We start from the raw sequence: 27445 nt of genomic DNA, 5'->3' as shown, positions 1-27445 counted from the left end.
AAACAACAATCCTGTAGGTTTCCCATCTCTTTTTAAAAACAAACAAATTTTGATATATGCCAATCCCATTGTATCACCACAGGATTGAAAGATTAATTAAAAATCCTTGCTAATGGAGTTGCAATTTCAAGTGCCAGTTCTTTCTGGCACATAATACAGGTTTCCTGTTTTCTCAGGTAAGAACTCTAAATTTTCTACATTCTTACAAACTGGTGATAGTAATTTCTATTATCCTATCATTATTCCCATTGGGTATACTATCCTTGCCCTCTGAATGTAATTATCTTTATTCTACATTTAATTGTCAAATCATGAAGACCACACTTGCACCTTATAAAATATCTTTTCATATTTAAATACAGTAGGTCACCAAAAGAACTAAAGTACACATCTTATATTAGCACTACGGTTAATGTGATATAAGAAATGGTCAACATAGTATAAAAGAGTATAAAGGAAACTCCATGAACATAATTTGGCTCACTGTTATTAGAAGAGTATCACTGAAAACATGAAAACATTCACAAGAAAATATAATTCGCACCACTGCTTCCTGCTAGAGGCACCAAGATGGTTGCATTTTTTCCATTTAGTGGGAATAAAAAGTTATTGCATTGGTTTCATTCCTTATTTCATGAAAGGAGAATGATGAGGGAGATTTGCAAAGGGAAATAAACATCTAAGTTTTATGCCATGAAATTCTATCGAACAAAAAAGTGTATACCATGTAAAATGTAAGTTTATAGACTGTAAACAGAAGAGCACGTGGATTCATTGATTTGTTATATTTGCTTCTTATTTTGTATTGCTTTCTTTTTACTATTACTATTCCAACAGAAAAGCCCATTTAAGTTCTTCCTGAGGCAGCATATATCAGAAAAAAGCCATCCATATGCCATTATATGCATCTAAGAACAGGGAGAAATCACTAAAATTAAGTTCTTATTCTCTTTTATTCAGAGAGTTATGACATTTCTTCTATCTGCATTTTCAGCTTACAGAAATGTGAAATAAAATGTAGAGTTCTCACAGCTCTTCAATCATAGTTTTCCATCATCCCTGAGACTGGAGAACATGTACAAAATTCAGAGAAATGGCATCTCTTTTCTTTCATTCCAGCATCTCCAGACTCCCATCAAGCTCTGCTCAGCCAACTTAGTATGCTGGGACAAACAAGGTAACCGATCAATCAAACATAATATCCTTTAAGATTTCTTCCAAGTTAACCTAAAACAGAACAAAGTAAAAGAGGAATTGGATCTAAATAATTCTTCTGAATGTGGAAACAGACCCTAAAAGAGGTCTGTTTTCTTCCACAATATTTTTAAAGTACCCTATAGCCATCTCAGAGAGATCTGCCTTCAGGATACTCTCTTCCTATTTACTTGCCTTGGCCTCTTTCTCATTCCCTTTGACCTCACTGTTCCCATTAAAGGGTCACAGATGTTAAATATACAAGCATTCACAAGCTTGTAAATGACAGCAGTAGTTTTGTTCATATATATTCATTAGAATAAGTTTATAACTGCATGACCACATAGTATTTCCATGGTACTATTCCACTGCTCTATCCAAGCAGTACCTTTTATGCATTATCTATTTTCCACATGACTTCAAACATCTAAGAACATGTAACTGGACTATTTCATAGCAGTTTGGAGAAAATTTGTTCAGGAAGTCTACGTTCTGTTTTGCCCCTTCTGAATGCATGACTTTAAAACTATTTTGAGGTATTTTTGTTAGTAAAATGCCTTTTTCCCCCTCTAAATTCATAGGTCAGAAAAGATTTTTAAAACCCTTCACTGGAATCTCTGGTATATCACAGTCTATTAAATTTTATCTCATACTAAGGCTACTTATTTTTCACAAATGCAAGAAAATAGCCCCCAGTCCTGTTTTGGTCTGAAGGTTATTCATATTTTTTTAGAGAAACTTTCAAATCTTCATCTTAGGGGTTGAAGAATCTCTATCTTCCTCTGTAGTTTGGCCTATCACCACCAAAAATTTTTGAGTGTTGTTCCTAACCCGGATTTATTTGAATCCAGGTTCCAGAACAAAGGGATGCTACTGTACTATGCCTATCTTCCCTAAAATGAATAGCTCTTTAGAAGGTCAGATTTTCTCTACAGGAAAGTAATTATACATTGTAATCAAATCACCTCTGAAAAATTTCTCTTTCCTCCTCTATTAAAAAAAAATGAAATAGGCAGACTGGGCTCTTCAGTTTTCAAACTACAAAAAAATTCTCCACAATTATTTCTGTGGCTCTCTATCCGCTCAAAGTGCTCACCATTCTCTTTAAAATGCAAGTCTCATAGTTAGTCAGGATTACAGCATCAATTCCATATGCAAAATTTAAATGACTTCTCAAGTGGTTCATTTCCAATTCAATTTACCTATTTTTGCCAAATCATTACAGTAGGAACCCATGTTGATTCATTTGTCCACTGTGACCTTGAAATCTTTATCAGAATCTGTTTTTCCAGGAAACAGCTCCTCTTCCTACAGAGGAACGGACAGCGCGTTTTCTGCTCATAAGGACATGATCTTTCTTTTGTCAGTGTTACAATATAACTTCCTTTGAATGGCCATAACATACTCAACCAGTCCAAGTGGTCCTGTAAGACTTCCCTGGCTTCACTCAGTATTCTCTATTTCTCCTATTTTTAGATTATCTGCAAATGTTAACAAATGTGCTTGGTACCATTTATTTGTTAAAATAATGTGATAAATATGGATTAACATTAGCCATCCACCAGCCTGGTGCAAGGTAAACTCCATTCATGATGACTCCCAATTAACAACTACGTTTTTGTCTTGCAAGTCCTTCAACCAGAGCAGCATGTGCCTTTTCAAGACTGTATGAGGTTCATTCTTGAATTAGGTTGGTTTTTGTTAGTCACAGTTCAACTGCCTTATAAGAATACGTATATGTTTTCTCTGTAAATTAGTAAACATAAATGTCAAACAGACTGACTAGACTGATTTTCTTTACATCAACTTTGACTGGCATTCATTGTATTTCCATTATTTAATTCTTTTTTAAAAAACCAAATTCTTAATAACTTTCGATAGTATTACCATGGATTGAAGCCAGGGTAACAGATCTGTAATTACTTGGGACAGTCTGGTCACCTTCTAGAATGTAAGCATAACCTTGGTGCTCTCCCAGTGCCATGGAATAAATAATTAATTAGGGGTGAATGCAAATTCCATCAAATGGACCGATGATGATCTCTGTAGTAACAGGGTTCTAATCTTTAAATTCTCAGTACATGCTGCTGTCAGAGTCAGACTCCACTAATAAAATCACCAGTATAAATGCAACATAGATCACAGCATAGAAGTAAGTCAGATGCACTTTGCTAGTAGATATCTGATATATTTTATGATAGCGAAAGAACACCAGGACTCAGGTTTAATTACATGTTCTGCTATTAAAGAACTTCCTTCCCTCCTCTTCTGTTTACCAAACCTACTTGGTTCTGTGCTTCTTACATTCCTGACAAATACTGTACATCTAACTGACCTATGATTATCCTTTCTCCCTCATTCTGTTTTAAGTCAGGTAGCTGCTTTATTTACTCTATTCCCACTCTTAGCAAGAGGAAGCAGATTAAAGATGCAAGAAAAAAGGTTTTACCAGTTTTCCCTCTGGTACCATGGCACTCCAGAATAACAATGTCTGGAAAAATCATGGTCCATGCTAATCTGTTCAGAGAGTTTTGGGAAATGGACCATTTGTTCTCCCTTTATAAAGGAGATCCAGCAGGAGGAAGGAAGATGAGTAGAGACAAAGAATGCTCAGGGTATTTGGCAGCTGGATTCTGACAAGCCATTCCAGACTACTGAAAAACTGTTTTTCAAAGATTAACTGTTCAACCAAATAAATCTGAATCACCAGAGACGCATACCGAGCTTGCTGAACAGAACTGTATATATTTTGCAAAACTGACATCTGCCAGAATTTGAGTATCTATTCACTGTGATTCATCTCCCAAATTTCACTCTTTTGACATAAATTGTGGCATCACTTCTTCCCATACATGTCATGTACAAAGCCTGTTAGTGTTAAAAGAAGGAAGAAAAGTAGGCTTAGAGTCTACATTCCATATTTCTGCTACTTTTTCCTAATTTAGACAAAAACCAGGCAACTGTATGAATAATCAATGATGCTGGCTAAATAACATTTCTAATCATAAAAATTCTAGAAATAATCAAAGAATATTTTTTTCTCCCTGTGTGGTTCTAGCTGTTAATTAGATGACCATGATTGTAGACTTGCATGTCCATAAAATTTCTATCTGCCAAACCCACATTGCAATAGCTTTCATAAATGTAACACCTCTGTAAAAAAAACAACAGTAAAGTCTGTTGTGTTTTGACCACACTTTGGGCTCAGTACAAATTTGAAAGCCTGTGTTGTTTCTTATGAAAGTATAGGGACCTTTTAGATCTGATTTCCTTTCACCAAAAAATTACTTAATACTGCCTGGACCCTGTAAAATGGACTTAGAGGTGTGTTTAGGTCACTTTATGCCATGCAAGTCATTGTCTTTCTGCAAATAAAAATCAAGTCCAAAATTTTGCCCATTCAGAGTTCCTCTGAATGTTGTTGAGAAGGTGTAGCATCAATCCTCTTTGTTTTTAAGGATATCGTATCACAAACAAATATGAGATAGATGGTTGCAGGAAAATCTTTCAACATCCAAAATGTGCCATATAATGGTGTGAAAAGCTACATTATTTCACAACTGTACTATCAATGTATACGAAACTCCTACCTTAGAAATGTTTAAAGTGATTTTTAAGGTAAATAGCTTTATTCTCCTTATTTCCACTATTAGAACAAATAAAAAGATCCCTCCTTTGGTTTTCTTCTGAACTTGCAGGCAACATCCATACCAACCTGGACACACTATTCTTTGCTTTTCTTTTCAGACACAAAATCGATAGCATCAAGCAGGAACCCGTTTTTCTCTATGGATACTTGTACCCATTATTGGATCATTTCTCATGTGCAATGAACCATCTGCCTTAATGTCAAAGTTGATTTTTTTAGTTGTTCCTTTAATTTTTTTCCTCTGTCTCTTCACTTGTAGTATCTAATATGAAACCACAAATTTAAATCTGTCTGAACGAGAGTATTCAGGGCAAAGTGCTTCAATCACTTTCAAATTGCTCATTTTGTGCTACACTGAAGATGATGTTTTTAGAAAAAAAGAAGGTTGCAACTTTCTATCAAGTTCAAGTCTTTGACTTAATTTCTTTTTCTGTCTTTTTTTTAAGGTGCAGTCACCAATTGATCTGTCATATTGTGGTTTTCAAAGATGAACTGAGAATGCTCTGAAAGGAGTTTGCAGTTAAGACCTGCAGGAAGACCTAGTGTAGGGAATTACATTTTCATTGTGGCTAACTTTCAATGACACTGAAGATGTCTCACTTGGAAGATCATCAAACCCATGTTTTCTCTTCTACTTCAACAGACAAAGCTTCAATCATTTGATGTAGAAACTCTGAAGAAACTAATTTTCATTTTGAAATAAGTGTGAAATCTTTTTATCTTGAGATTTAACAACTCTTGACAATGCTTACATTTCACTTCAGAAAAATGAGCTGTTTTCATAACTTCAGTCTTTCCAATCACTTTTTCTCACTAAGTCTTTTAATATTGCCTTTCTCAATGCACGTTAATATACATGAAATTTTAGTTATAACTACTTCTAGGTTACCTATTTGTTGTATTAATAAAAAAAACTATCCCCTTTACTAAAAATAAAAATAACCACTTCTTGAAGGTAACACTCTGGAGAATGTAAAAAAGATTTGCTAATCATGACATTCAATGACTTATCTTCCATTAATTTCTAGCAGATCAAATCCATTCTTGATTACATTGTATTCTTACCAATTTTCTCCTTCACTATATCAAACATTTAGTTCCATGTCTCTTTTCCTGTGGCTAAGAATATAATAAATTTCACCCATAAGGCTTCCAGTTCTGTAACTATGCTTAGTACAATTTTTTTTGTCGTTTTATAATATTTATTTCATAAATATTCAATGTACAAAAATGGAGATGAATAAAAGCAAAACAAGACCTAACTTCTTTGGTTCTTTCTTTTTTAAGAATGCTGATATTTTTCAAGTCACTGTAGGTCTAAAACTTATTTGTTCTTAAACAGTTCACACACTGTTCTGTGATTTACCATGTTACTAGGCAATAACAATAATGCTCTAAGTTCTTCTTTTGTAAGTAGGGCAGTGCTAAAGCCTTGTGATGTCCTTTGGTGAGATGGCACTTTACATAGACATCACAATTTTCACCTGAACTGCAGATACCACTTCCAGAATTTTGTTATGTGAAGCCAAAAATTTCTAACGAAATTGGAAGTCAGTTTGAAGCTTCCAATACAGTATTTTAAAAAGCTTGTGGAGGAAAAACATTGGAAAAGGAAAAATGAAGATGGCTTACAGTTGGTGGGTAATTTTTGCAATGAAACCTATTTTTGGTTTAAATATCAACTGCATATAAGTCTAACAGTTTCTGCCCCCAACTTTACATGGATACAGAGAAGCTCTTTCTGACATTTGCATTTAAAAAATCAGAATACCTCTTTCCTTTTCACAAAATGTTATTGAAGTGAATGTTGAAAGTAAACGCTGAAAAGTGCTTGGTTGTCATCACACTTGTCTAAAAATTTTTTGACACAGACACAAGACTGGGACAGCTAAGGTTGGAGAAGGGCAAATTTGTGACATAAGATGCCACTTTAAAACTCATCCCATCTATCTATTGTCCTGATGCAGGGCAAAAATATGAGTAACATTTCTGAGTACAAGGTAATGTGAACATAACAAACACCAGTAACAGAGATTTGACATCATCTCTTCATGACGTATGCATGTACTTCATTATTTCCACTTATTCCTCCCAATATCTAACTAGAATTTCTCTAGCTTAATTTTAAAATTTGTATTTCTTGTCCTATGCTGAACATGGAGAAAAATTATTCTCCTTCTTTCTGGAGTAGCTTAGAAGCCTCATCTGAAGACATGTTTCACCTCAGATTATCTCATAGAGTTCTCCAAATTTCCTCATAAATCAAGTTCTCCTGCTTTGCTTAGGAAAACGTGGCATACATATGATATGTAAAGATGGTGAGAAAACCTGCTGAAGTCAAAATACACAACATTTATTATTGCTCTTCTGTTCACAGATCTATTGGCGCAAAGCACAAGGAAAACAGACTGGTTCGATGTGGGCTGCTCTCAACAGATCCATTCTGTCTGTCAGCCATTTCTTTGCTATCTTCCAGATGTTTACACATAACTCATTTGATTATTTGTTCATTTTATTTGTTCTAGCATTTTTTTAGGAATTGAAATTAAAGTGGCTGATGAAAAATTCCCTGGCTTCTTTTTTATCCTTTAAGCACTACATTTTTCCTTTTTCAATCCCTTAGAGCCTTTGCAAGCATCTCCTATGTTATCAGAGATCCCTGCTGACAGCTTTAAATAGTTTTGGCTAGTGCTCTAAATAAGATAGAGTCTGTTTTATTAGTCTGTAAGATCACGGTCCTTAATTTTTCATAATAATTATATTAGCCACATTACATTCTGTAGTTAATACTGAAACAAAAAAGGCACTAAATTGATCAAGATATTGATAGTTTTCTCTCTCAGCTTAGAATAGTTTCTCAGTCTTTCTCTTATTCCTTACAGAATTCAAGTAGGAACTCCATAGTCATAAACAGTAATGTCCTTTATAAAAACAGATTTTTTTTAGCTGATAGCTTACTAAAGGTAAGTCTTGCTCCTCCTAATTATAACTTCTCCTGTGCTTTGTTCTTTTTGATTTCTGTCCCCACATACTTATGCATTCCTTTATACTAATCCTAGTAATCGCACATAGTTTTCATTTCCTGTATGACTCACATGTTTGAGGTCAATGTATATGATTTAACCAGATGACTTCTTGCTATACACTTGCTTTCTTTCCTTGCATTGGGATCATTAAATTCCAAAGAGCATGTTTTCCATCAGGAAGTGCCTAATTCCTTTATTCCTTTAAATTTCTCTTCCATGACATGTGATCTCCCAGTATCCTGAGTTTGCTGAAGTCTGCTTTCTCTAAATCTTTTTTCTTCTACTTTGTGGTTCTCCCTCCTTCCCTTCAAAATGATCATGGATACTTCCATTTCATGTTCACACAAGTTCTCTTTCATTCTCATGTTCCCATCCACATTCTATTTAGCACAAAGCTGCTATTCTAACCTCTCTAGTTGCTTCCTCTACTTTCTGTATCAAGGCTGACACATTTTTTTTCTTTTGCTCTGTCACTGTATATTCCTTTCCTGCTGAAGTCTACTTTTTTCCCTGTTTTTATGAAGTTACATGCCGCTGAGCATTTGGCTAGTTTCTCAAAGAAAGCAAAAACACCCCAAAAAAGTGCTACCCCACAAAATCCAAAATTGAATTAAAGCCTTATACAATAGGTATTTCTGGCTTGGGATTGCAATGGAAATCTCCCTATTTTGTCATCAGGTGTATATATCCTCTTTCTGGACAAGCCACCATGTGTGCCCTCATATTTCCACCAAATGAGCCATTTTAACAAACCACTACCATGTGAGTTGAGTAGGAGTTTCATATTAAGAATCCCAGCTTTTCAATTACTATTTTCTATTCCAGATTTCTGTGTGTGAAGAAACATTTCTAGATTTGAAAGGAGAACACGTCATTCACGTTTCAGATTGCCTGCTTAGCCAATCATCAAAGGAAAAACACCCATTCTCAAGGAACTGTTTATATTAGTTTTTCCAATGAAAACCCCAAATTTTTCCCACTGTGCATTCATCACTTGGGTTTTTTTCTGCTGACTCAGTCTGAGATTTGAAGTTTGCTTCTATATACTGTAAGAGAAAGTAAATGGCACCTGTACTCCAGATTTAGGAGCATTTGCTATACACAGAAGAAAAATGAGAGGAATATTTGGTCTTAAGACTGGAAAATAGGTTATAAATCTCAAGTTATTTTCTCACTCTCCTACTTATGCAGATATTTTGCTTATTAAGACGAACATGTACTTTTCACATGCTTTAAATAAAGTACAGGTACAATCCTACTGAAGACAAAAGAGCTATAGCATGAATCCACATTAATTGCTTGAAGTAAACTCTAAGATTAAAAACTTTTTCTGATGGTGACAGTGCCCTGCTGTGTGAACTTTGGCAACTCGTTTATCCATCCTTTAATTTTTGGTTCCCCAAGTGCAAAATTACTATGACAAGAGTTATCAGATTCATACAGTGTTTGTCTTAGAGAATGTTTATAAGCCCAAAAAGGTCCCTACATGATAAATGCTACAGAAAGCAAAGGATTTTTATTAATGATGCCCACTCAGAATGATGCTTGTATCTTCAAGTTACCTTTGTGTGATAACTTCATCCCTAAAATCACTAAAAGAAGATTTAAAAGCTTACAGAAAATGTTGAAATCAGGCAAATTTTCTCTCATCTCTGTAGAGCAGCAGCACCGAGAGCTCCAGCACACATCTGTCATCTGGAGGCCAAGCAGGCATTCCACAATTCCAGGAAATCAATTCCAAAGACTGTAGATTGTCAGTTGCTTGTACACTGGAGGCCATCCAGGCAGCAGATTAAATTGTATGAGAAAATTGTAGCAGGCTCTAGACTGCGTGTAATGGAGACCCTCAATGACCTTTCCGAAGACTTGGGAAATATGCACTGAAATTGCCAGTGGGCCCTTTTGTAGCACCAAAACTGCATACTGAATTTCTCTTACTTATCACACAGGGTCATTCACAACTGAGCTGTTTCTGAAGAGGAAAAACAAACCAGAAAATGTAATCACCATCTTTTCTTCTTTCAGAAAATGTACAAGGTTACCAGAGATGCATTACCTGTATAACCACAAAAAGAAAAAAAATCGGTACTTGTGAAAGCCACAGTCTTTAGCAGCCTTTAATGGGGCTACTGTTCCTGAATCTTTCACCCCTGAGAGATTTCAGCAGAATACACAAAACATTGGCCAGAATGATTGCTGATTGCAGAAGTTGACTTAGACAAGTAACAGTTTCAGTTTTGTTGTTTTATTCAGATTGTTAACCACTCCCTGTTTTTTAGGTTTCATTTTTTCTCTAGAGTAGACCTTGACCATTCAAACTGAAAATATGACCCTTCCAGTGCTGCTGACCTGGGGTTTCAGGCTACAGTATGCAACTCTACTTGCCACAAACAGAAAAGCTGCACGTACACAAAGAATGCAAACCCCTTAAAAAATATAGATGAGCCACATGAAATCACATTTCTTACTTCTGACCAGCCTACGGTTTCAAAACCCGGGGAGTTAACACCCCTGACTTCTACTTACCCATTTATCAGTGGCAAGGAGGGCTGGTCATTTTATCTCATTCCTTAATGGCATTTTTACTCTTTAGGAAAGCTGCATGGCTTAACACATATTTGTATTCTTATTTTCTTTTTAATCTATTAAAAAAGATTTTCAGAGCATTTTAAGCAGATGGAATGACTAGTTTTATTGGTGTTGAGTGCAGTTTTGCTTCTCTGAATACCTCCTTTACATTCACTATGACAGATAAACATGTCCTTTTGCTTTGCTAAAAAGATCATATGGAATCATATCCCAAGCTGCCCATAACTTAAGAGTTTTGTGCTTAGCTTCAAAGCAGCTTTTAGGGCACCAGACTAAACAAGTTTTTGGTCTGACTGCAAAGCTCTACAATCTCTATAAGGCACATGATCAGAGAGGTAAGTGGTGAACAGGAGCTGCTCTTACTATTCTCATGTTTTGTTGACTCTGCCACAGACTTCCTATATGACCTTGACCAAGTTTTTAAAACTATTTCCTAATTCCCTGTACTATATCCTGGGGTAATAATTCCCCACATCAGAAGTATCTGAATATAAATTTATTGCTAAATGTCTTTTATGTTAAGACTTCTAAGTAATATACTCTTTCAAAGAAAATTGCTGTAATTTCACGACTATAAGGCCCACCTTAAAGCCTAAAATTTTGATGGAAATCCAGAAGTGCGCCTTATAATCTGGTGCACCTTATAGTCATGAAATTACTGTACCTTTCTGATAAAAGAGCAGTTGCTCTACTGATTATAAACTAACCTTTATATTTTTATATTTTTAACCTTGCTTTATCAGAGATCTTGTTCTGATACATCTGAATGTTGCACCTTTCACTTACACATCAGTACTTTTCTGCCACTTACATTAGATATTTTTACAAACATTTTGATCAGCTATAGCACATTTGGTGCTAGTTACGGTAGAATTAGACCTCCTGTGTTCTGGGAAGGAAAGGTGGGGAGAAAGGAATGGAGCAGCAATCCTTGTACACACACAAAAAGGAAATCTATGGGCTAAATGACTGAAGAATGGAATGAAAGGCATACGAATATAAAGAGCAGACTTTCAAAGACTGTTTTAGCCACAGGCCTTTTCATGTCAAATATCTGGTGTATCCAGGCTGTAAAAAGCAAAGCAGGAATTTCTAGGATTGATTTTCATCCCTTGGACTCATCCCTTTCCTTTGCCCATTTGCTCTCATAAGACAGGTCCAGAGTGTGCAACAGGAAACCAAGCAAAAACAATACAAGAAAAACGCATTTTAATTTTAGCCACACAGCTGCTTCTGGGTTCTTTAAATACACTCCTCTCTAAGTGCTTCCATACGCCAAGATATCCAAGCACTCTAGACAGGCTGAGTTTCAACTGCAAACTCATTCCACAACTAATCTCTGTCTGGCATTGTTACAGCAATCAAACCAAGTTGGTCAAATGCCCAGTTGGGGCAAACTGGGTGCTTATCCAAGGGCTCTCTATTATGTGACTTGAAATGATGAGCTACAGCCTCCAAGTTCTTTGGGCAGAGACAAGTCTGTGGATAGGAATTAAACACAACCTCTTTTTTTCTTTATCCTCTCCCTCTGCACATTAATACACAGCATAAGAAACCAAAAATATCTTCTGAAGGCATGCCTGTGAGTGACACTGTGGCCTAGTATAATGTGACAGGTGACCTATTCTCCTTGTTCCAGGCTGCATGTAGCCTTGCTGTCTGGAAAACTATCTGGGGAATTTAAGGCCCACCAGGAGAAAAATGGGAAATTTAAAAGCTCAGTCACATACTCAGTTCTTCATCTTGGTTTGTTTTTTTCCCTATGGCTTTTGAAGGTGAAACAAACCTCCTCTGAATTCCAGAGGTTTTTTACTGCCATCATGTGGAGAATTTCCTTTAAAAAAGAGAAAAACTGTCTTCCCTAACAAGATATGATTTTTCCTGCCCTTGGCAAAACAGAAAGAATCTAATTCAGTCTTATATCTACACAGAGCTAGTCCTGGAGCCTCAAATGCCATAACATCTGGTAAATATTCAACTGTCCTTAGTACATTTTGCTTTTGCCCTATTGAAACAGTTTATTTGCTGGCATAGCAGAGCTGGACAAGATTGTGACAGCCTGGGTATGCTTGTCATTTCTGATATTCCATTACAGGTTTCTTTCTGGTCTGCAGGAACATACAAACACTTAATACCAATGCTACTTCTCTCCATGCAGCAATACTACAAAGAAAAAAAAATACAGCAGGGTATCACAAATTCAATTACATAAACTATCTTAGGATCAGAAAACCACATTTTTCAGGCATTCCTATTCCCACTATGCAATCCTCCATTTTATCTGACCACTATAACAGTCACACTTGAGAAATCTGATAAACATAAAACTGTTCTGGAAGGTTAGAAATTTAGAGAGCTATATTAATTTCAATAAAAGAAGAAGAGTATTTTTACATTCTAGGAAAGTCCAATATTTCAAAAGTTTTTAACAAAACCAATGACTTCAATGATTTCAATTAGGAATGTTGCCACAATTTTATTTCTTTTTAATTCTTTACTGTACTGGTTAACATTATATTCACAAGTAAACTATGTAATTTTTCAGTGAACTTTTCAGAGATATTGACAGATATTCCTTAAAGGTTTTTCTTGTATTAAATCAATACAATATGAAAGACAATTACTGTCAGACATTTCATAGAAACTCTGTTATTTTCCCAGACATACAAACAAGTGGTCCCATTTTCAAGACTGGTGAGCCCCCAGTAGCTCCTCATGAATTCAGCACAACAGAAGTCAGATTGGAAATCCAGTTTATATCTTCTGTCCATACTGCTATACCATTTCAAATAAAAACTGGTTTTTAGTTTCTCCCTGATCATAGGTTGCAAACAGTAATTAGGGACCTCAGCAGGGTCCATAAATGACTCCAGAACAAAAGCACGTTTTAATTGATACTGACATCCTCTTAACAAGACTTTAGAAGAGCTGCTACACTCACCAAGTTTTAAAAGTTGGTCCGAAGATCTGTGAAGTACTAAGACCAAGGCAACTTTTTCTAGTGTCAAAAAAATCTCTTCAATTTGGCTACATTATACACCATCCACTGTAAAAATCAGCACTTAGCAGATTTTTCTTGATCTGCTCCCATAAGCCCTCACAATTCCTGCCACACTGGACACAAACTGTTCAGTGTTTTGCTGTGCTAGACAGTGCAGTGCAGGTTTCTAAGCTAAAGGTAAAATATATCCCACTACTGTTCCCTATAATAGGGGAACAATATTTGCCCTGCAAAACAAGAGATAGTTCTATATGTGTCTTTCAGATGGTTCTAGTATCTGAACGTTTCACAACCATACTGTTAGGCAAAGCTTCAACCACTACTAAGAGCACCCCCACACACCAGATTAGTTCAGCCATCTAACAGAACAAGCCCACAGGGAAAGCAACTGAGTCACAGTGGCATCTGAGCTTCTCGGAAAGCCTACCTCCAGTCTATATCCCTGGCTCATCTATCCATACTGTGAGGCACAGCACATGGCTGTATCAACGTTACCACATCATATGATCTCCTACTGACTAGTCTGTAGGAAATGTAATCCTCCCATGTGCAACTAATATGGCTGGTCTTTAATCCTCCACAGCACAGGTTTGTACCGAAGGTTCAAGTTCTCTTCTGCACGAAGTACATTTTTTATCCTTGTATATAGTGATATATTCATGCCTTTTCCTTTGCTTGCCAAAATGATGAAAGTAACAGGTCAAAATCTTTCCCAAAATCATAATCTCAAACACAGCCATGTCAAACATTGTTCCCAAAAATTAGGAAAATACCGATTTGAGATCACCAATTCATCCTTAGTTCTGCTACGTTATACATTTATGATATCAGGATTTCTTTAATTGCCCACTGATATCTTAGTGTTTTTCTGTCAAACAAGGTGTCATTCCGTTGAATGACTAAATGGGAACAGGAATAAAACATATAGAGAATTAAGCTGTTGTTTGTAATACTCCTATCTCGCATTAGTTGCCTCTGGTACATAAATAAAGAATCACAGAATATTCCGAGTTGAAAGGAGCCCACAAGGATCATCAAAGTCCAAGTACTGTTCCTGCACAGGACAGCCCCAAGAATCATACATTTACCTAAACAAATAACATTATTTTAAAGTAGGATTAGGGACTCCTTATTGTAATCCTATGTAAATTAGACAAAGGCCTTTTCACCCGGAAAAAAAAAAGTCCATAGGCAGTCCTTGATTGGACTAAATTTGTCCTTCTCGGTATCCGGTAATCCAAAGCAGCTCACGACACCCAGTGGTTATTACAAGTAACGCAGGCATACAGAAGCCATGTACAATGTGAAGACGCTTTTCTCAGTTCTCAGGTTCACAAAATTAAGATGCAACTAGAAAAATGAAGACAAGTTACAATCCATATTAAAGACTTTGTAGAGATGGTCTTAGCAAACTCAACACTTATGAAAAAAAGCTCCCAAAGCCAACATCTGAAATACAAACCCAAATAATTTCTGAACTCCAGAGCAACATGAATCTAGTCTGCTTTGGAGCAAATAGTAGCTCTTGCATGACAACAGTGTAAATCCTGTAGATTTTTCCACTAGAAAAACCACTATCATGAGGAGATCTCCCTGACAGCACTGCACTGATTAAGTAAAGCTATCCTTCTTACATCCTGTAGCTTCCCACACACTATATTGAAGAGCAGACAGAGAACATGACGGTGCTGGGGAGGTGAGGGAACACAAAAGAGCTTGCTGCTCTCCAGAGTACTCTGGACTGCTGCAATGGCCTGATGCTGCCAGGGTTAAAAGCCACTGGAGCTGCTCTTAAGAACCGCTTCCCAAATCCTCAGTTGGCCCAAAAGTCCAGGAGCTGTAAAGGGAACATTAAATCCACCTTTGTTCTCCTCCAACGTAAAACAGTACAGAAGAGTGTATGAGCATCAAAAGTGCTTTATTCTTGATATGCCATTTCTGTTAATAATTTCTTATTTTTAAATTACCTTCATTCTGCCTTGCCTTAAATTGGATGTATTTATGGTAAAGATGAAGTTGCAGATGGATATAGCAACATGAAAGATGTGTACTTTGAAAAGAATACATACCTAAAGATGAAATTTAGAATAAAAGGAGCCATTACTAAAGTACTTCCATTAGAGAAAAATCTTGTTAAATCAACTTCTGGGTGAAATTCTGTGACCTGTGATAGACTGCAGGTCAGAGCATATGATCATACAATGTTTCCTGCTTTGATATTTACTAAATAAAATAGTAATTATTAAAAAAATACATACGTGGAATTTCTTTTCAAAGAGATTTTGAGCTTTAATATTGTTTTAGTGTCCAACAACATGCTTTATTTGCATGAATTCATTCTTTTGTTGAGACCACTGAAAACTTAAGAGGAATTATTTGAACAATATTCTTCTATCTATGTATTAAAATTAGAGAAGTGAATAACAGAAGGAAAAAGATACCTGGATTACAATATCATAACAATTAAACTGGTTCAATGAAGTGAGATGAATAAAATTATTTATTTGCAAACTAACTCAATGCAATATAGTACTTGTTACATTGTATTTTGTCTGTGATAGCAAAACAAAGCAATGAGCGTGTGAAGAAAAAAGATTGAGTACATGGTGTTTTCAGACCTAACCTTTCCAGTTCAGACAGTGTAATACGAAACCACATTCTGACCTGGCTATGCTTTACTTCCAAAGTTTGCCAAACATTTCTTTCTACTGCTGTGTTAGGACAAAAGATCCTCTGTACCACAAGCATTATGAAGTCTATGCATCAACGCCTTTATTAATCATTCAGTAAGCACATAAGACCTATTATTTAACTATCTCATTAGATAAAAACTTGCCTTTGTTCCTCTTAAGCCATGAAAGATGATTTCTGCATCTTCCCCTGAAAGAAGAGATTCAACACCTTTTTTTAATAAGTGTTGAATCACCTAGACTGAATAAACATGCAGTCATACTTCACACACATTCTTTTCACTCTTTTCCTGTTGTATGACCAGAATAAACAGGGAAGTGAACAAAAAGTTCATACTTATAGTCAAAACACTCACCTTTAGGATAAACAAATCAGCCACTGTATAACATAAGGAAAAAGGAAAACATCCTGTTGCCACTGACTGAACTGTGAGTTCAGTCATCACTGAACTCACACAGTAAATAAGACCATGGATCAATGAAGAACCAAATGAAAGGAAAAGGGAGAGAAGGGGCAATGACAAAAATATTATTAAAACTACAAAAACAGCATATTTGGAGGAGGAATAATTTAGATAATGTTCAATATAAACCTAAGGTTTAAGTCAACTTAATTTGGGACAATTCGGGTGATAAGATTTGATTTATTTAGAACAGAGGTTTACCTTGACAATCCAAGAAAGCTTCTCTATTAAACAGTATAATATTTCATTCTCCTACCTGCTGCCCCTTGGATGAAGGCCTGGTATCACATTTTCCAAATCTGTTCTGAATCACCTGAACTCAACAGCAGGTTGTCTGTCCTGAACACAGGTTACTTGCTCTCTGGTGAGCCATTTTCACTGAGCACCCACACATACTCCACATCCTCAGAAATCTGGCATCTTTGGAGAACAGTAAGGGTTGTTTCTGGGTACAAGGCAATCCAGGACCATGTCTGTGCAAATGATACAAAGCATTCTTAACATGCTTTTCCTCAGAACTCAGAACTCCTGAATAGTAAGGGATCCAAATCCAGAGTCTAGGGATCACACATCTCACACTACAGCTTAGATGAAATCAAAGCCAACTCTGGCATTTAAGTGTTCAAAAATACATCCTAAGAGTAAGAGTCACTGTGTTCTCTCACAGCATTTCAGATTGGTAGAACTGGAACCCATCAGTGCACAGTTTTTAAAATGATAGTGTCATTTCATGTAACCTCGGACATTTTTGTGTTGCATTTGACAACACAAACAGTTTATGAGACCATGCTGAGATTTAAGGTTCTTCTCTTTTTCATTGAGGAATTTATTAGATCTTGTTGACCCCTTTAATCAGCATATTTCAGGTTCTTTAACCAGACCATCGTAACAATGAAAGTGTTTCTTTCCATTTCTATTTAAGACATTCATTGTGTCTTTGCTCAGGTCCTCCACACAGCCTTTTCAGCTTTCTTTAATGAAACGGCTTTCATGTCCAAATGCAAAATATTCGGACAAATTTCTGGATGCTGGCACGCATTTATGCAGTTCTCAGAACAAGAATAGCTACTCTAGTTTTTTCATTGAACCAGGGACTCACTTCCTCCTGTTTATTTGCTCTTGATTTATGCACAGTTCATGTAAACCAAATCCACATATTCCAACACTTACCAACCACGTAAAAGTTGGTTGGTTTTTTTGTTTTCACTCATGACAGGAAAAAGTGATTCTTTCCCTGTACTTGGCACTGGTGAAACCACACCTCAAATTCTGTGTCCAGTTCTCAGTCTCTCCATTCAGGAAAGGACATTGAGGTGCTGGAATGAGTCCAGAGAACGGCAATGAAGATGGTGAAGGATCTAGAGCACAAGTTCTGTGAGAAGCAGAATGGGGTGTTCACCCCACAAATAAAGAGGCTCAGGGGTGACCTTATCACTCTCTCAAGGAGGCTGAAAGGAGACTGTAGCCACGCAGGGTTTAGCCTCTTCTCCCAGCAATCAGAGACTGGACAAGAGGACATAGCCTCAAGCTGTGCCAGGGGACGTTCAGGTTGGAGATGAGAAGGAATTTTTTCACAGAAAAGATACTGGAGCAAGATGCCCGGCAAGGTGATGGAGTCAACATCCCCGAAAACGTTTAAGAAAAGACTGGATGTAGCATTTAGTGTCACGGTCTAGTTGACATGGTGGTGTTAAGTCATAGGTTGGACCCAAAGATCCAAGGTCTTTTCCAACCTAATTGATTCTGTGATTCCTTTTCTTGTCGTGTTTTCCCTCTTTGAGACAAGTTTGAGATCTCCTTGATGCTGCTTTCCTCAAATGTGAAGTGTCTCCCTATGTTTCCTCTCTCATTCATGGAGAGAGAGGCTGCATGAATGCCAAACCTTCTGTGTGGGGAAGAACCGTAATTTTTTGTACAGTATTTGGGAAGCCCGGCATCATCCCAAACTCCTGGCTCTGCTCACGCCGCCGGCTCCCTCACACGCCCGGGTCACAGCAACGAGCTCCCTCACGGCCCGCACTCCCGCCAGCCCGCTCTGCGCATGCGCGCTCGGGGCGCGGCGCCCGCGCTCCCTCGCGGCGGCCGTGAGGGCGGGGCGTGCCCGGGCGGGTGCGGCGCATGCGCGGCGCGGTTGAGCTGTGGCGGCCCCGCGCCCAGGTGAGGGGCGGCCCGGCTCGGCCCGGCCCGGCCCGGCGGGAGGCGGCGGCCGCACCGTGAGCGAGCGGTGGCGGCCCTGGGGCCCCGGGACTGTGCTGTAGCTGGTGCGCCTCGCCGTGTGGCGGGGCGGCGGCTCGGGCCCGGCAACCGCGCGGCTCGGCCCGCCTGCGTGGGCTCTCCTCGTGCCGCCGGAGTCTGGCGTGTGGGCCCGGGAGGCGCTTGGGTGGGATCAGCCGGAGGGACGGCCCTGGACGACAGCGTGGTCCCCGGTTCTAAGGCGGTGCGCGGCGGAGGTCCTGCCCGCCGGGCCCGGGGGCGGCTCTGGCCCGGGGATGGGCAGGAGGGCTCTCACTGCCGTGTCTCGGGGGAGTGGCGCTTCTGGTTTGTTTATTTTCGGTTGTGGTTGTGGTGTTTTGCTTCCTTCTGTGGGAGAAGATGATGTGTCAGCCCTTCTCAAAGCCTCAGTGATGCAGAACTGGCAGATGAGGTGTTCTTAATTTAATTTTAGCCCTCTTTCTGTTTCTTGTTTTGGTTTGAGATGGTTTTGGGTTTTTTGGGGTTTTGGGGTTTTATTTTAGATTAACATTTCTGTGTATCACTTTCTTTAAAAAATACATCTGTTTTGGAAAGGGCTAAGTAATGAAAACGTGGATCAGGACTTAAACCACTTCTTCCATTGCAAGCATAGCATCTCGGTTGCGCTTGTGTAACCTTGTTTGTTCCATACCTGTTAGCAGCCAGGCAGGTGTGACTGAAGATGGAAAGTAAAAGTGATGCAAGTAGCTACTTGCTGAAACTTTCTTCTGCTGACCATTATTCCATCGTTCTTGTAATAGACAGTCATGTTCCCATTTCAGAATTCAGTACTGGTGCTAAGACTTAGGATTTTGGAGCACACTTCTAACAAAGTTGGCAGAACCCGAATAAGAAACTTGCATTTTGGCGTAGGTTATTCCAGAATGTCTGTTGTAATGTCATTTGAAGTAGCTTGTAGTGGATCCTGCTGCTGATGGACTGCTGGCCTGACTATGATGCAGACTCCTGAGTTCCTGTTTTTGTAATTTAAATATAAAATTTACCATTGAGACATGACTTCAGTGGGTTACTTTATAGGAAAAAAAATTCTACAAATAATAGTAGACATAATTTCTGCGCTTAATTCTACCAGTTCTATGTTAGCCAATTTCTCAATTACTTTCTTTAAGAGAAGAGGAAACTTGGTCTTACACGATGCTGCCCACCCGCAGGAAGCAGCTGAAGGTTGTGACAAGTATGCAGTGTGGGAGACCATAATGTTACTACATATTTCTGATTTTCATAGCTTTTAGTTTCAGTCTTTCAAAGTTTTCACTCTGGGTGTGGGCATTTCTAAGGCTGTGTCTCCCCTAGGAGTGTACTGTAGTGTGTGTTGCTCTTTCAGCAGCATGGATTTCTTTAGCCCCCAGTGTGTTCACTGATCACTCATTCTTTTGTCTGATGACTTACTCTACTCTTGAGAATGAAGCAAACTGTTAGCAAAAGCACAGCTTTGCAGGTTCAGCTGTGTTTGTTCTAAGTGCTTCACCCAACACAACTGTCTTGTTTTGCAGTTCAGCCCTTGGGACAACAAAGCTTGCATAAGCTGAATAACACCCTGAGTAATTTTAATTCTTGAAATTAATGTTTTTTATGAATAGCCTTTAATTTTTAGTTTGTTTTACCTTTTAGGGTGGAAAGACACTTCCAATACATGAACTTTTGATCTAAATTTCATTCTTCCAGCATTTTGAGATATTTCTTAAAGTCTACAGTTAGCTCACTGGCAGTATAAAAGGCGATAGCAACTATCCTCCAGTGTTGTCTTATACTGATGGAACTTTCTTTAGATTCAGTTAAAGTTTTGTTCTTAACTGTTTTTGTAGTTCCTCAATGGAGAAGGTGTTAAAAACTGCCCACAGCACTATGGAAGCACTCAGACAAAATAGTCACCTGCTGACACCCCTGAGGATTTGTTGGGCAAAGTGACAGAAATGAAGAGCTTCAACCATCGCTTCAATATGGCGGCAGCTGAATCTGACAAAGACTCCGGATATTCAGGTTTAGAAAAACAGTTACCCTTTCTGTGTGTTACTGTGCTGAGGCTGTGCTTTAATTTGTGATGTTTAACAAATCTGAGTAACCCCTTCCAGTCTGTGTCTCATTACCTTGGAAGGCCTTTCTGTGCAAGGTGTGTTTCACCTGCAATCGTCTTGCCACCAAAGTGTTCTGAAGTGGAACATTACCAAGTTACGAAGTTCATCCTATGAATTTAAGTGGCATGGGGATTTAGAATTAATGGAAGAATCTTAGACTTCAGAGTCTAAAGTGGAGATGTCAAAATTACTTTTTGTTCTTTGCAGTGATTGAATTGTTGAATTCATTTGCCGAATGAATTGTTGGATTAATGCTGCCCAGTGTCTCTTATGATCTGACCATACTGTCAGTAGAGCCGGATAAACCAGAGAGGAATGGTTGTAACATGAGTAAAATAATAGGCATGAGGTGTGCCAAAAGTAACAAAAGTTACCTTTAAATGAGAAAGAAAGCACTTCTATGAGAGATAGCTGCTTTACTGGATTTTAGATAGGAAATCTCAAGACACAAAATGCCTGCATCGCTAACAATGATGTGGCAATGCTGGAGCCTGTGGTGCTTTTCTGTATCAGTTTTTAAGCAAAGCAACCTTCATAGTACTATGCAGTCCCTTGGAGACTAAACACAAAAAGCCAAAAAGTAATAGATTTTGGGGGAGAAAATGTCTGGATAACAGCTGACCTGCAATACAAAGCCTTTTATTAGAGGCTCTCTGGCAGTTCTCATAGCAGCTTTAATTTTGTTAATATTACAGAACTAAACTTTGCTGTTCTTTGTGACTTGGTTGAAGAAGGCAGAATATTAGAACTGTAAGGCAGTAGTAAGCATGTTACATGTGGAAAACTAACAGCTGAATTCTGCATCTGGCAGATGGAAGTTCTGAGTGCCCAAGTGCTATGGAGCAGACGGACTCCGAGGATGTGCTGAATGCGCTGTGTTGGAATGCAGAGGATGGACCTTGGCAGTGCCCAAGGACCACAAGCAGCTCCTTCCCTGCGCTGTCTCCTATGGTCGTTATGAAAAATGTGTTGGTTAAGCAGGTAGGGAAGAAATAATACCTTGAAAAATATTGCATGTTCTTAATTTTTTAAAAAATGTTTTTCCTTTCTAAAAAGATTTTGTGATGTTGTTGTAGTCCAGAAGATAACTGGTAATTTAAGAAGTTCTTATGTGACTCTCTGTTCTTTTGAGAGGCAGCTGGAATCACTAAGATGGAATATGAAATAGAGAAACTCTGCTCCATCTCCATCTACTAAACCTCTTTGTCTCAAGTGAATCCCCCCAAAATGCATATTCAAGATTGTTTTGTGAATAGCACCAAAGATCAAACAGAAAAGGGTGATTTCCTTTTGAGAAAACTGGTGTTGTCTTTTTCATTTAGTAAAGATGGTGAAGTGGGATGACAGATTTGTTTCCTCATTCTTAAGTTCTAGAATTACTTTATATGTAATGGAAAACACTAATCTAGAATGTTATAAATGAAAAAGTTAAATCATTGTCTGAAGTTAGCTGTGGTACTTCTACTTCAATAGTTGTTTCACTTAATTGCATATGATGGCTCATGTTGCAACTATTATATTCCCTATTTATGTTCTCCAGTACTTTTGTAATGTATAGTTCTCCAGCACATCTGTGAAACGCCCTGTGTAACTTCAGTGATTTAACAGAAGATATGAGAAGTCCAAAGTACTGTCGAATTATTAGACCTCCCACTCTGTACTCACTCATTTTTGGAGCAAAGCAAAAGTTCTTCAATGTTTTGTTTGGGTTTTTTTCTTTTTTAACTAGAATACTTCTCAGAATATAGTAGGAAAGGGAGAAAAGAATATGGATCCTGATTCTTTTTCTACTGAACCCGTTACTACAACAAGCAAGACCTGGTATTAACTTGTTAGTATTTAGCAGATTATGCAGTTATGGGGAAGGTGGTTCTGTTCTCTGAGCATCATGCTTTATCTTGACAAGAGACAATTTTATTTTATAGTCACATTCCTGGATGTGTGGACAAAATACTGTGTCAACAAATGCTGAAGTTTTTATATAAAAAGTCAGGAACAGGCAAGCTTCACCAAAGGTTGATAGCCTTTGGCCCAGAGGTCAGAAATTAAGACATTAGCTGTATTGATTCCAGTGTTAAACTGCAAGTTGTGTTGCAAATAAGAGGAAGCAGACCTAATAATAAGTAGCTTATATATAGAGAGATTTTTTTAAAAAATCTAACCACACATGTATGTGTGTGTATATATAAAAAAAGTATAGCAAAAAGGAAATTTGGCAAGGGGGAGTTGGAGATGGATAAAATTATCACATTTTATTCTCTTGAGCAGTGCATCATAATATCTAACTACCTGTGATTAAAGATAATAATGTCAAATTGAAAAGCATTTATTACAATATTGGAAAGCACCAAGTCTAGGTCAGAGTAATAATGTCTTTCTGCCTTTTTTCATTATGCCTAGTTAGCTCTAGTTAGCTCAGATGATCATGTTTTTAAAATGTTCTTTTCAACACATGGGCTTGCTGGACCAAAAAAAAAAAAAAAAGCATCCAGATAGTGCTGTTTATTTCTTCCAGTTTCAGTTTCAATCAACATCATCCTTCTGTCTTGGAACCACTGTGATCCTCTACAGTGGTGGTTACCTGCTGTTTCCTGCTGGCCCAATTTCAGAATGTAGACAGCTAACATTAATACTGCTAAAGAAAAAATCGAGTGGTGATTAATGCTCTAGAACACAGTGCTGATTGTGGTAAGGTTTCTGTAAGTCTCATAAAAGTCTTTAATTAGTAGGAAGGCTTTTTAGACAAGTGACACTGATACATCAGGAAGTTAGCTTTCATAACTTTCATTAAAAAATGCAACAAAACACATAACAATTTGCTGAGTTAGTAAAATAAAAATTACCTTTTCTACCAAAAATGAACTTTTGAGTAGGAGAACAAGAGCAGAGTGCTATGTGAGAAGGAAAAGAAGAAAGAACAGATAGGAAGAAACCCAAGAGCAAGATAAACAGTTACTACAGCTCTTTTGGCCTCAATGATTACTGGGGCTCTGCCGTGCTAGGTGCTGTTCAGCGGTGCAGTAAATGGCAACTTCTGGCTCAAAACCCTTGCTCCTTAAGGCTACATTTTCTGTCCTGTGTTTGTATAGTTACAGTATTTATATGCTTCCTCACTCCTTACATCTTTCTTTTGAATGTTCTTTCTTCTGTGTTAAGGTAGTAATATTTATTTTTACAGGTAGCTCTTCTGTACCCCTATTCCATAAGCATCTTGCCCACTGAACCAAAGAAACATTGTGTCAGAGTAGGTAATTGAATCTTATCTCCAAGTCTCAGTGTCCTAATCAGTGGGTAATACCTGCTTTTGGTAAGTTCCAATCCTTTACTGGGGGAATGGACTTTAGCAAAGCATGTTAGCATTTGCCAGTTTAAAACTTATGAGGCTGGTGGAAAGGATATGGATTTCAGATAACTTAATATAGTACTAAAAATAATAGGATGTATTTGTGGTAGCTGGAAACTGTGCCTTCAGCAAGCTTGCCGATTGTGGTCCAAGTTGTAAGGAATTGAAATTGGCAATATATTAGTATAATTGTAGCAGTAATGGCTTAAATATATTAAGAAGTGAGATTTTACTTTAGAAAGAAATAGTGTCTCTTACTAGACCATTTGATGTCTTTGGAGAAAACCAATCATGTTTTTGGCCAGAAGATCTCATGAAGATCTGTAGTAAGGTGTTGGAGGAAAAAGAGGTAATGTCTTGAAAAAATTAATATTTTCCCCTGTATTCCAGAGTATGGCTTGTGGGAGGGAATAAAACCTTGGGCATTGTTCTTGAAATAAAATAATTTTAAGGTTTATCAGTGTGCACTGTTTCACCAGAGGTACGAAGTTAAACTCCTCTGGGTGTACTGCAGGCTTTTCTCCTTGCATTGGTTGATATTCAGCCTCTCTTTTTTCTGCTTCATAATGTTAAATTTACTGAAACTGTGTATTGTACTTCAGATTACAAGACTTCCTGAACAGCTGTTGTGTATCTTAAATAACCATTTCAAAATCTTGCCATAAGGATAGATTTGATAAGATTTAAGTTGCTGTCTTTCAATAAAGAGGGAACCTGAATTGTTCCTAAAATGTCTGTTCAGTCTTTCCTTGACTCTTAAGATATTTCATAACAGAAAACTTAATTATTTTTCAGCTCTCCTGTGCACTTGTGGTTTGACCCCAAGTCTGGGTCAAACTTTTTAATAAACGTGTAATTTACAATGTAAGCTTGCACTGTAATCCTCACTTAGGAAAGCATATATAAATTCAGAAAGAATTGTTTTTAAATATACCTGCTGTTGCATGGTAAGAGGATTATGGATTACTTTATTTTCCATTATGCTCCATTGTCAGAGAAAGAGAAGGATGAGTTTGATAGAAAACTCTTCATAACACATTAATTGGACAGTATATATCAAATGTGGAAAAATGGCACAGTCCACCTGTTTCATTTTAGTTTGTTTTTATTGTCTTCTGCAATGCTTTTGTAAGACTTGTGCTTTTTCGCTGTTTGTGCTTCTCAGGGGAGTTCATCACAGCTCCAGTCTTGGACTGTGCAGCCATCATTTGAAGTGATTCCAGCTCAGCCACAGCTAGTGTTTCTTCGTCCATCAATCCCACCTCCCATTAATCCTCACCCTGATGGGAAAAAGAGAAGTGACTCCACTAATTATCTGCCCATCCTAAATTCTTTTCCCAAAATAGCACCACAGCCCTGCAAAAGAGATCACTCCTTTGATCTAGAAGAATGTCAGGAAGCCACTTGCCATAAACGATTCTGCACAGAAGCACCCAAGATGGAGACTTCTCCTCTACTAATGAGCACAGGCTTGCCTACTAGTCCTTTTTCCCATGTACCAGTTAGCTTTAAGACCCCTCAGGATTCTAACCAGCAAAGTTCTTCAGCTCTGGTGACAAATGGAAAACTGTCAGCTCTTCCTGGTTTTCATCATGTTTCCAGTGACACTCAGAAAGTGCCAGGTTTGACTCCCCTTTTGCCTTTTGGAACTCTGCAGGCAACAAAGTGCACCCTTCATGAGAGCGAGAGTGCATCACAGACTACAATGCCTTCTGCAGTGTGGAGCCCTCCATTGATACCAGAGGAGATTTGCACTACCCCTGAGCTGCTCTTGCAACAACAAAGCAAGTGCAGACGCTTTCAGAATACACTTGTTGTGCTACGCAGGTCGGGATTGCTGGAGATCACTTTAAAAACCAAGGAGCTCATTCATCAGAACCAGGTGACGCAGGCTGAGCTGGACCAGCTGAAGCACCAAACACAGCTTTTCATAGAGGCAATAAAGAACAATGCTCCACAGTCATGGGCAGAGCTAGAAGCATCTCTAACAGGATCTGATAAGGCTGATAGCAACCTTGAAGACCCCACTTATCCCAACATGTAGTAAAAATGTGCTTAGCTGTTGGTCAAGTTATTTCTGTGCCTCCTTTTTCCTGTCTCAAACTTCTACTTCAAGCATTTCTTGAGACCAAGATTTGCAAAGTTGCATTGCCATTAACAATTTGTCTTTAGAGCCAGCTATAGGACTGGAATAGCATGGTGGGTTCTAGACAGAGCCCAGGGTGTTTGCAGGGTGACCTTGAATTTCATGCTTACTCTGTGTAATTCCTTGGACTGAAGAAGTTTATATGTGCTCTGCTGGCATGTTCCCATTCTTGAAGTGAAGACAGTCATTTGAAATATTCTGCAACCATCTTATTCCCATCTTCAGATAGTCATTTCTGAGAGTGCAGCAGCAGAACAGGCCTCACTGTTGGGCCATCATCAGTTCCAAGTAGGTGAAGGGAGTTGGTGTGAGGTGAAATAGGTCCTTCTCCTATCCCCTTATTTTATTTAGAGAAATATGATGAATGTAGTGAGGGTGGGAGGTGTGTCAGTTTGGACAAACTTGCTAAAAATTTTATCTACCTAAGTTTGAACTCCAAAACATTTTTTCCTTCATATAGATTGATAGCATTCCTAGGCTGCTTGCCTTGAGATATTGCTAACACCACAGTGTGCATAAGATAACTGGCCTTGCTAGTGGAGAGCCACATAGTCATGTTACAAAAGCTGTTTTACAGACATTTATTTCGTTGCAGTTGCCTAGACACTTAACTACATTGCTCCCTGCAATCTGAAGGGATTCTTTCCAGAGTAGCTTGTGTAGAAAATTGAAAACTGCTTTGTCTAAGAACATTAAGGAATATGGATGTCTGTGGTATGTTCCTTTCTATGTGACAATGTTTTCAAAAACTCATGGCATCTAGGTGACTAGGTATTTTGATGCGTTGATTCCTTCTATCATGTTTCAGGTTGTTAAAAGAAGAAAGTAGAGTGGATGTCTTGTTAATTTGTGACTAGATCTTTACATTTTCTGATGCCTCTAGGAATCAGTATTGTGGAAGACTGTAGAGAATACTTTTACAGTCCTTCCTGAAATAGGTGGATTACAGAAATTGTAAGGGACTTCTGTCTTGTAAGGAATTTCACCCTTTTTATACAGATGAAAAGAAATGCTT

General features: G+C 38.0%; 1 protein-coding gene and 1 long non-coding RNA gene across 3 annotated transcripts in view; both read left to right on the top strand.

Annotated features, from left to right (window-relative positions):
• LOC116998362 overlaps nt 1–6061 on the top strand; it is a 34886-nt gene extending 28825 nt beyond the window's left edge. The window contains exon 4 of the long non-coding RNA XR_004418366.1: nt 5290–6061. This is a non-coding gene — a long non-coding RNA (uncharacterized LOC116998362). The remainder of the gene's footprint in view (nt 1–5289) is intronic.
• Nucleotides 6062–18708: 12647 nt separating this feature from the next.
• Nucleotides 18709–26961, top strand: CIPC (CLOCK interacting pacemaker). 2 transcript variants are annotated; one of them, XM_033061581.1, is made up of 4 exons: nt 18709–18770; nt 20672–20846; nt 21753–21922; nt 25450–26961. In XM_033061581.1, exons 2-4 carry the CDS (start codon nt 20780–20782, stop codon nt 26326–26328), a joined length of 1116 nt encoding a protein of 371 aa, XP_032917472.1. In that variant the 5' UTR covers nt 18709–18770; nt 20672–20779; the 3' UTR covers nt 26329–26961. The 2 variants fall into 2 exon arrangements, with proteins under 2 accessions (XP_032917472.1, XP_032917473.1); XM_033061582.2 differs by lacking the exon at nt 18709–18770 and adding an exon at nt 18981–19257.
• Nucleotides 26962–27445: the final 484 nt, after the last annotated feature.

The sequence above is a fragment of the Catharus ustulatus genome, chromosome 6, assembly GCF_009819885.2.
Source record: "Catharus ustulatus isolate bCatUst1 chromosome 6, bCatUst1.pri.v2, whole genome shotgun sequence".
Taxonomy (NCBI): Eukaryota; Metazoa; Chordata; class Aves; order Passeriformes; family Turdidae; genus Catharus; species Catharus ustulatus.
The sequence above is the reverse complement of the archived record's forward strand: the minus strand, read 5'-3'. Positions and strand labels throughout refer to the sequence as shown.